General features: G+C 36.8%; 1 protein-coding gene across 2 annotated transcripts; it reads left to right on the forward strand.

Annotated features, from left to right (window-relative positions):
* Positions 1-1306: 1306 nt before the first annotated feature.
* On the forward strand, positions 1307-5593 carry LOC140779168 (probable hexosyltransferase MUCI70). Of its 2 annotated transcripts, XM_073124152.1 has the most exons (9): positions 1307-1588; positions 2323-2487; positions 2584-2794; positions 2910-3019; positions 3116-3315; positions 3736-3839; positions 4453-4640; positions 4718-4917; positions 5044-5593. In XM_073124152.1, exons 1-9 carry the CDS (start codon positions 1408-1410, stop codon positions 5107-5109), a joined length of 1425 nt encoding a protein of 474 aa, XP_072980253.1. In that variant the 5' UTR covers positions 1307-1407; the 3' UTR covers positions 5110-5593. The 2 variants fall into 2 exon arrangements, with proteins under 2 accessions (XP_072980253.1, XP_072980254.1); XM_073124153.1 differs by lacking the exon at positions 1307-1588 and having other exon boundaries at positions 2357-2487; positions 2616-2794.
* Positions 5594-10853: the final 5260 nt, after the last annotated feature.

Genomic DNA, 10853 nt, shown 5'->3' on the forward strand with positions numbered 1-10853 from the left:
GAAAGAGGACGGCAATGGCAATGACAATGACAATGACAATGGCAAACGCCGGCGCCGCCCGCTCTTCGATAATACTGTTGATTGTCGTAGTCCTCTCGATTGCGAAGTGCGCGAATAATGTGGCGGCCGGAGTCGAAGGGGGCCGGTTTCTTGCGGCCTCTGCGAAGAAGGGTGACCACTGTGATCCAAGTGCTGGAAGCGATGCTTGCTCCGGTGATGGCGCGCAGGTGATGGAATGCTGCAGGAGGCAATGCACCGACGTGCTCACCAGCCGCAGCAACTGCGGCGCGTGCGGGAGGAGGTGCGGGTTCGGGCAACTCTGCTGCAGTGGGAACTGCACGACGGTGGCGTACGACGTGAACAACTGCGGCCAGTGTGGGGTGGTTTGCGCGGGCGGAGTGCGGTGCGAGTATGGGATCTGTGGGTATGCTTGATAGATTATAGAAATATAATTAGCAGATCATGATCATGAATAGATCTTGATTTATGCGGTGAATTAATGATATATATATTTATTTATATATATTTCATGTAACATGTATCGATCATACTATCACGCATGCATGTGTTTACCACTTGTAAAAGATCAACATCGCAGAGCCTTCCTTGCACTGTATTACTAAGAATGAAGACGACGAAAGAAACTCGACAATGACGCATGCGGCATGAGACCCCATATGCATGCACTCTTTATTGCATGCTATACAACAACACTCAAAAGAGGAGAAAAGAAGAGTGAAAAAGACAGATCACTGTTTACATGCATAAACTCTATACACCCCCCTCCCCCCTCCCCCCTGACCATCCTCAAATCATACGTAGAACAACAATGTGTATATATATAATTCAATCAGAGGGAAGATATAGAAGTTCTTAATATTTTGCGAAACTTTGAATTTAGGGATTAGAAACCAACTCGAGGGAACAAAAAGTTTACATGCAATAGTGGCTTATTGGCAGAAACCTCCTCAATTATCCAACAAGATTTATTTATTTTCGCAATCATTCAAATTAACGAGTTTGTTTGCTTCCTTCCAATATACCTAATAAAAATCGAGTAATGTGAATGACCAAATTAATATACAGAAAATATATTGGATTATAGTTGATCGTCCAAGCATTTACGAAAGAATTCATATATATGTATATAAAATTTCAAAATAAATAATAATATTTTAAAGAATATATATTGAAGTATTTAAAGATACTTTAAGATTGTGGCAAATACGTAAAAATTCCAAAGTTCAAATCGAGGTCAACGATCCCGATTCGAATGATTCCCACCAGTTGACGCACCCCCCACTTGAAACCTCGTTAGAATTCCTCAACTCGCCCTCTTATACCCGCCTTGCGCGACTCGATCGAGGAGAGATATGAGATATCGACGCCGTCGACGCTGGAGAAACGATGACTCTACCCTCCGGAAGAACCAAACCGGTCCGACGCAGCGGCGCGGCGGGGCTCTTCGTCGTAGTGGTAAAAGATAGGGCCCGCTGCTTCCGGTGGCTGACCCTGAGGGCTCTCCTGTGTTTGCTTTTGGTCGCGACCTTCGTGCCTTTCTTCTATACGTTCTTCTACTATTCTCAAGGTTCGATCTTGCCTCGTGCTTCTTCGTCTCGCATGAGGTTTCTTCGTTGTTTTGGGTGCATGTTGGGGTTTTGTCTTGTTTGATGATGTATTCGGTCATGAGTTGAGAAACAGAGCATTATATTGTGGTTTTGCCCTTCCCCTCATTTATTCCATCTCGATAAATTTCTTTCTTCCGTTGTTTTGACTGCAAATCGTACTCTGGAATCTTGTTTGTTTATCAAACTTGGTCAACTTTTTGGGATTCGAAGCACCTAGGTTAGGTATATTCTTTTGGGATTTTGTTGCCTATATTAAGGTATTTGATCTTCGCGCCATCATTCCGTCTCCGTAAAGATTTGATCTTGCCGCCTCTTTATTCGTTCCTCCATCATTATAATGTGTTTGGTTAAGTTAAATGGGCATTATGTCTTGTTCTTTGAGAAAAAGCTATCATCTGGAATCTTGTTTGTTGCAATAGGTTAATTAAAAGCAGGTAACTTTAATCGCGGGTGTGGTTTATCTCTGATCTTAACAATGTTAACATTACTGGTTTTAGATTGACTGATGGAATGAGGCTGCTTGTTAGTACTTGTATGTTTGCATTACAATGCAATGCACAAACTGTAATGCTCGAGTTCTTTTATTATCATCTACTATTGGCTATTCATCAGTCACTGCAAGAAGTTATTTAAATCAGTCACTTGATGAATAGAAGGCAAATTATATGACAGAAGCATTTTCTCATTTCTGCAGCAAGTGAACTTGTGATAACTAGACCTTCTATGTTTGAACAACGTTTATCAAGCAGGGAAGATAAGGTCCATGCTCTGACATTGAGGAACATATCAACGCCACATCCCTGTGAAGGTTTTGTACTTCCTCCCCCACCAGCTGATAAGAAGCGCACTGGGCCACGTCGTAAGTTTAAAGGATTGTAATGCGGTATTCGGTTTTCTTTATACGGATGTTTTGATTTTTTTTTTCTTTTCTTTTCTGCTTGTCTCCCTCTTTTAGCATGTCCGGTGTGTTATCTTCCTGTGGAGCAGGCAATGGCAAGCATGCCAACTTCACCATCACTATCGCCTGTACTCAAGAGATTAAATTATGCTATTGAAGATAATTTGGTTCAAAACAAATCAGGAGGCTCTGCATTTGGTGGATATCCATCTTTGCAACAGAGGAATGAGTACTTTGATATAAAGGAATCAATGACTGTGCACTGTGGGTATGTTCATTCAATTGTTTCGACAACATATCTGACCTGATTTATATCATCATCAGGCTGTGCCTTAGTTTTTCATTTAAAAAAAAGTGTGATGAGATCATTTTTTGTTTATCAGGTTTGTTAAAGGAGAGATACCTGGTCATAATACTGGCTTTGATTTTGACAATGTGGATCGTCATGAGATGGAGCAGTGTCATGGTGTAGTTGTCGCTTCAGCTATATTTGGTACATATCATGTTGCATCTTTTGTTTTCTTGATTTCTCTATACATCATCCAGCTATTTTTATCACTCCTCACTATCATGTTAACATGGTAACTAGGAAATTATGATACAATTAAGCAACCCAAAAATATCAGCGAAGCTACAAAGAGACGTGCTTGTTTTTTTATGTTTGTGGATGAAGAGACTGAAGCAAGTATTAAGAACACCACCACATTGGATAACAGAAGAAAAGTTGGATTATGGAGAGTGGTTGTTATTCAAAATTTGCCTTATGCTGATCCAAGGAGAACCGGGAAGGTACCCTTTTCTCATGGAATTTTCTTATGCCATTATTAATTCAAAGTCTCTCTGCATTAATCATAAGATTGTTCTATTAGTGTAATGCATCGGTTACATATCTATTATGCATCTTAATAACTAGTATGCAACTATGTGCTTTAACAGTGTAAGATTCTTTCGTTTTCCTGTCAGGATCAAAACCTCTTTTCTTTTAAAGGTTTAATGCTTTCATTGATTTGTATAGAACATTTTACTCCCAAGGCTAGATGTTTCGTCACAACTTTTAAGTACTTTATACTTCTGAAACTCTTTTATCATTCATGGTATTGCTTTATGAAAATTTTCTATAATTCCTATGTCCAACACATCAACTTCTGAACTTATTGCAAGTCTATAGATGGTCACTAGATGATTTACTGTATTATTTAACTCTACCAGGTACCCAAGCTTCTAAACCATCGATTTTTCCCTAATGCACAATACTCAATATGGATTGATGGAAAGCTTGAACTTGTTGAAGATCCCTATCGGTTATTAGAGAGGTACACTTCAAGCCCATCTACATCTTATGTACTGCACTTGCATCATTTACTGATATGTATACTTCACTAGGGGCCATTTATTTCTGATTTCTCATTACTTTTCATAGTCTCTTACCATGAAATATTTATTTACAAGAGTGTTAGACTAGCTATCCTGTTTACAATGTTGAAGATGGCCCATACGGGGTTCCTACTTCGCCCGCCACTGCCGTCCCATTCTTTAGTGAGCTGGAGCGCAGCTATCTTATCCACTGAAAACGCGTCAAGCTATCGCTTCGGGTTGAAGCACTAAAAGAAAGCTGGCATTGTTGAATATAGATATATGTTGGTGTAGATGTCAATGTTTTTTAATCAATATCCTATACTTACTAACATGTTCCTTTTTTTTTTTCTTTAATGTTCTGCTCCTAATGCTTGAAACCATACAACTCCCTGAAACCTCTATATTGCTAGAGTATTCATAGCAATTTCAAAGACACATAATGATATTAAGCATAAAACTAGCACTTGCAGTGTTTTGCCATATGTTCTCTGGAAATGCCAAGCAGTTTCATTATTTTTTATGCTGTATTATTTAAGTTCTCATCCTGCATAATGAGACTTTCGTTTTCAGATTCTTGTGGCGGGTGAACAAAACTTTTGCCATCTCCAAGCACTACAGCCGACCTGATGTGTTTCTTGAAGGAGAGGCTAATATAAAAGCTAAGAAGTATGATAACACCTCTATCTATAACCAACTGGAGTTTTATAAGAGTGAGGGCTTGACTCCCTATTCACAAGCCAAGCTTCCTATAGAAAGTGGTACTGTATCTTGCCCCGAGACATGTTTATTTGCATATGTAGTTGATACCTATGCTTATACATCCTGAAACATGCAGATGTACCCGAAGGCTGTGTTATTATCAGAGCACTCACTCCAATTACCAACCTCTTCACCTGCCTCTGGTTCAATGAAGTTGATCGTTTCACTCCAAGAGATCAACTGAGTTTCGCCACCGTAAGGAACAAAATAATGGCTAGAGTAGATTGGAGTCCACATATGTTTCAGGACTGCGAAAGGCGTAACTTTGTTAATCAGGTACATACTATCACTTTGTTATTCGATTTGTAATGCATCTAGAAGCTAACTCTGGTCCTTTGGACTCTTTTAACATTGCTTCATTTTAGTACCTTGTCTATTTTATAATCAATTGTCATCATGTAGGCTTATCACACAGATGTGATGAAGGAGATGGCACTTCCTCCTCCACCCTCCACCGGTAGTGACTAGTAAATTACCTCGGAAAACTCTACGACAAAAGTCTCTGCTGTCCGAAGGGAAGAAGCTGCCCACTAGGCCAGACAGACACAGGAAAGCTGGACCAAGAGGCCGCAAAATTTAGACATTCTAATAGCAGGCAAATCAGTTGATTTTTTGGTAGTCAATTACTCAGTATAGTTTTTCATACTTAGAGGCGCACTCACCATACAACTCCAGAGGAAATTGGGTATTCCGTTTTCTTCTTTCTTTGGAAAGACGGCTAGTGCAAGAATTACAGACTGAAAATTGTAAGCCTACCAACGATTCTTTCATATTTTAGTTTTCATTCTCAAATAAGGATGGGAAAGAATAAGAATGCAAGCATCCAATCATTGAAGATATATCGTCTGATTCTTCTTATCCATAAGCTTTTCCTTCTGCATTATGCAATAGTTCTGGAATCTATCAAAATGCAAATGCGTCTTAAATGGGCCTTGGACGTGTTTATTGTTGTCACAGTAGAATTGTGTTTTGTAATAAGCTTTTATCGTAGCTGGGGCCTGGAGGTGGGCATATGTTTTACTTTCTTGCCTTCTTGATTGGCTTTTGTACAAACAAATGACAAGACCATTATAGGTACTCATTTAGGTTGGCAATGGACCCACAACAATAATATCTTCTTTTATCAAAATTGATTCCTAAATAACGAGCCATCCAATTATTGTCCTCGAACTAAAGCGATGGATCAGCCCACAAGCTTTTCTACTGCCACAATTTCCTGTAGCAACCTCCAAGGCAAAAAAGGAAAAAATCTATCGATCTAAAAGTGGATCTTCCATGGCTGAATGCAAAGATCAGTAAACTTGCCAATCATTTTTTTTATTGATTACAAGATAGCTAGCTCTTTCAATACATATAATTGAATTAGTCCTCCTAAGAAATGAGTTACATCATACTCTTATATTCATCAATCTCAATATTCATGAGTAATATTGAATTCATGACCTTCATCATAAATTAATAAGAATAGACTACTAATTATTTATTATATTTTTTTTTATTATAGTTCAAAAATTAGATATAAGATAGACAAAGAGTTAATTATTTCTAAATACAACTAATATACTAAACAATCTAATCTAGACTTTAAGTTATATGCACTGCTGAGCTAATGTTTCAAACCAAATACCGACATTGCTCAAAATTGTCGAGCTGCCAAGTTACTCTTCTAAAGCACTGCATCAGCGAACTATTAACTAAGCCATTGAGCTAAATCACTAAACTACTTAATAATTTTTTCTGTAATAATTATTTAGGGTTAGAATCTATCAACTTTATAAGAGTTTTTGTAAATAATTTATTTACATAGTCCACACAAGCATAACTACAGTATTCAGCAGCAGAAGATTATCTGCAGCACTGACTGCAGGAACTTCCTGTAGGTGGGTTATTAGTGAGTATTTTTAAAACATCCTACTTCTTATTAGTAGCATTTAAATGGATGCATAAGAGACTCAAAACTTTTCTTTGAACTGGTGGATGATTCTGGTAGTCATTGGAACTTGAAAGCTGCAAAATACTCTTCAGAATTCATTTGGGAGTTTTTGACCAAACTAGCCTTCCCAAACATGTTTTACGTATTTAATACACTTCAAAATTAAAAGGAGAACTAGTCAACTAGATGTGTTTTTCTCAGTCAGTAAAAATTGGGATGAAATAGAAGTCATTAAAAGTTACTTATATATGAATTTTAAAAATGATTAAAAAAATTACTAAAGTTTGAGGATTCAAATTTATATATAGGTTATTTTTGAATTCAACAATTTAAATTTGGAGTCACTAGATTGAAAAGTGAACATTACTTACATAAAATTTTCTTTCCACAGACTAAATAATTTTCTCCAAAATTTTTAAATTTATATATAAGTTTCTAATTCAGCAACTTATATTTAAAATTTAAGCCTAAGTCAATATTTTTATAATTCACCTGGTCTCTGTATTTTATTTTTAAAAAAAACTTGGCAAACTTAAAATAATCAAGAGATCTTCATTTGGCTGAGTTTAATGTGTACATAATTGTCCTTGTACACTATTTTTGTACTTTTTCTAATACTACATATGTACTTTGATGATAGAAATCTCTATCCAAATTCCCATGCAAGGCCTAGTATATCTACCTAAGCCTAAAATAAGGAAATACTTGGGATACCTTCTACAGTTGATACATACAATATTTAGGTTTTAACATGTCTCCTTGCATATGGCCTCAAAAAAGGGTTTTTAATATTAAGAAAAAAGTTAAGTCCTTAGATAACGAACTAATTGTGTGTATCACGCACTTAACAAATAAACCTACTTCATATTACGATCTTCTAATAGTCATAATTTTATCCTTACCACATAAAAAGAAAATCTCACTCAGCTCATCCATCAACCCCACCTACCAATTGCTCCTCTTTGGCAGCTACTCATCTACTTAGATTATGAGTATGGAGAACAGCTAGCATCTCCTTCTGTCCTTCCTTGTTAACGGCACAAGGAGGAAGGGCAAAAATTAGGAGTGAGTGCTTGTTTTTATTTTTATTTTTTAAAAGAAACTTCCAACTCAAGTAGACCTATGGCTTAAGGTCATACCCTAGTTGGCAAGTTACTTAGCTGCCAACTTGGATTCTCCATAGGTATATGTAACTTCTTACAATTTTAGAGATTATGAGTTAGATTTGAAATGTCGTCTGTAAGAGAGTCAGCCGCCCAAGAAGGTCGGTCGATGCCGTTGATTATGTGGACTAGCAATAGAGGATCAAACTCGTAGTCAGAGCTTCAGCAGAGTGAGTGCTTGTTCACAATCCATAAACATGAAGACGTACAACGCAAACAGTCTGTGTACATTAAATATGTTCATCATAATCCCTGCCAACCATTGTGATGCTGATTACCATATAAGGAACATCCTCGACTATAGCAAGCAACAAAGGAAAGAAGAAATATATATATATATATATATATATGAAATAATTTTGTACGAGCATCTAAGGACGGACTAGAGCAATCCGCTCTTGATTGAAATCTTTTCAAAGCAAAGAAGGAATGCATGCCAACAATATTCAAGAAGAGGATCCCTTCACACATATCAATATCCGATTCATCTGTAGAATATGATTTCATATATTGTGGAAATAGTTTTATATAGAACGTTATCGGCTATAAATAGGCATGGATAATGTAAACATTTATCGGCTGTAACCACAATTGAACTCTTTTCTCTTGAAATTTTTCAGCCCCAGACAAATTGTCCTTGATTTGACATCTGACAAGTTTCTGTTTTCATTTAAGTTCTCCCAACAAAGTATCCTCAAAAAAGACCATATGTAATTCAAGATATTTTGTTGAATGGTTGTGATCCGTACGCCAAACTGGCATTCAACGTTTAACAGGAGGTCCAATAATGTCAAGGATTCACCTATATATATATATATATATATATAGCAATTCTATTGCTACTATTTATTTTGCTGCTGTAATATAAAGCAAGGAATATTTTATAGTCGGCAACATCAATCAGTGGTCCCAACTTTACTGTATGACATAAACAATTTTATTTATGAAAAGATTTTGTTTTTAATCTAGGAAAATTTACAAATAACATGTCGCCCTCTATGTTTATTGTCCGTTTACACTCCTCTTCTCTTTTGTTACGATTATGGGCTCTAAGCTAATTGCTGGTGTTAGGACAATTAAGTCAAATTTTCAAGAAACGAACTAGTTTTAGAACAGTGGTCAGTTTTACTCTCTTCCTTTTAGGACATTCATTCTTCTACTCTTATTACTTTGAAAATACTCGGAGTTAAATGTTTACTTAAGAGTGTAAAAGGAGAGTTCTAGAGGTAGTTGCACTTGTATATTGAAGACGACAAATTATATTATCTAGCATATAATTAGCTCACGGATTATACATATAAACTTTAATCATGTAGAAGGAGAAATTATGTTTCTTTTATTCTTATTCAGACTTTAATCTATATATGTTTTAAGATAGAGCCAGCGAGATTATGTGAGAATTAATTCTAGGATTTGAATTCCAACGGCAGCATCAGTATAACTAACCGGATATTATTAAATTCTCACTTCCTAGGGATATATATATATATATATATATATATATATATATATATATATATATTCACTATTATCTAGGCAGACTAACAAGACAAAATCTTACTATTATATGAAGAGAAAAAAAAGAGAGGGAACTTTAATGTGTAAGTTAAATTTAACTTGGCTAGGTGACAGATATGAAGCTCAGAGATGTCCATGAGCATGAGGAAGAGCTAGCTCCAGTTTCAACCACATGGGTCATGCATGACCTCTAATGTGCTTCTTGTGATCGGTACACTGCTGTGGATTTGGCCCTTTTCTTTCATGAGTACCCCCATTCGTGGATCCACTCTCTGGCGGAGTGTACTGCCTTTCTTTTGGAGGGGGCTGTTGTGAATTCAGATGTTGAGCAGTTGGGTCACGGAAAAAGCTTCTGTCTTGTCTTCATCTTCCCCCAAAAGGCTTCTAAAGTTCGGCAGATATAAAGCACTCACAGCAAGGAGTTGAAGCCAATTAAATAGCAGTGCGATTTATTTAAAATGTAACTACTAAGAAACCTAGTAGATCTATCAGAGAGCTGCTACAGAAAATGTTTTTCCTCACTGGTTTAGGTATAGTTAGGGTATGGCGTTTAGAGTTGAACACGTGGAGGAGATCGACACTCTCCCATTAATGTCTATAACCCAACGGATGCATGTACATCGATCTTACACTTCACTCGTGTAATTTTCTACGTAATATTTCTAGCATACTTACTGTTAAGGAGATTTTATTATGTAAAGGTTCTTGCTTTTCTAGACATGCCCAGAGTTACCACCAAATAATCTCCACTCGTTTTCCTTAGGTCCCCCAGGGAGACAAATCGATCATCATTCAAGATAGATGACTGAGGATGACAACTGTACCCTCTGAGTATAGTCACATTAACAAAATGGTTGGATCCAGTGACAATGGTAATCCATGATAAAGATATGTATAGCATTAACTCATGGAAATCTGTATGCCTCTCAAGCACTGTAGTAATTCTCCAATCCAGGCTGACTAATTATAGCACCAAGGGGTGTGGAAATGAGTAATTAATGGATGCAAGGGTGTGTATCATGAAGTGCAGTGAGTCAGAAGGAAGCCCACATGAAGTGTTTCCCCTCCAAACACATGAACCACAATATTTGGTTAGTTGCCATAATTTTTGGTAGGATTTTTTTTTTTTTTAGTTTCTAGAGACATTTGATATAAAAAAAAAGTATAATGCTGTCTTTCTTTGGAAGATGATCTTTCTTATAACCTAATCAGATATGATCTCTCGTGAAGATATATCTAAGTGATTTTGTAGCTTGCAAATTCATCGTGATTTTCATTTTCCATTGCAGAATTACTCGATCCTAATATTTTGAAACTAAAACACTTTTGCTTTCTTTTTGAGTTTTTTGAATAGGGAGAGAAAGATGCACTTTCTCTAGCAGAGATAGATATGCATAAGAGAAGAGACCAAGAGGGGGGAATCTTGTGGTGATGCATGCAAAGAAAAGAGACCCTGACCGAGGGGTTCCCCCACACTGGTTTGTTTAATTGGGTAATCGATCTCGTGGGCTCTACTTCGATATGGATGGAAGGGGAGAGTGAGAAATTTAAGGACGAGGGATGATAAGAGAGAGAGAGAGAGAGAGAGAGAGAGAGAG

The sequence above is a fragment of the Typha angustifolia genome, chromosome 15 (genome assembly GCF_048772165.1).
Source record: "Typha angustifolia cultivar Huaian chromosome 15, ASM4877216v1, whole genome shotgun sequence".
Classification (NCBI taxonomy): domain Eukaryota; kingdom Viridiplantae; phylum Streptophyta; class Magnoliopsida; order Poales; family Typhaceae; genus Typha; species Typha angustifolia.

Excerpts from the sequence above, each read along its gene's own strand:
- LOC140779168 (XM_073124152.1), top strand. The coding sequence starts at position 1,408 with ATGACTCTACCCTCCGGAAGAACCAAACCGGTCCGACGCAGCGGCGCG. Across the intron at positions 2,488-2,583 it reads GAAGCGCACTGGGCCACGTC|CATGTCCGGTGTGTTATCTT; the intron begins GTAAGTTTAAAG and ends TCCCTCTTTTAG. Across the intron at positions 3,020-3,115 it reads TGTCGCTTCAGCTATATTTG|GAAATTATGATACAATTAAG; the intron begins GTACATATCATG and ends CATGGTAACTAG.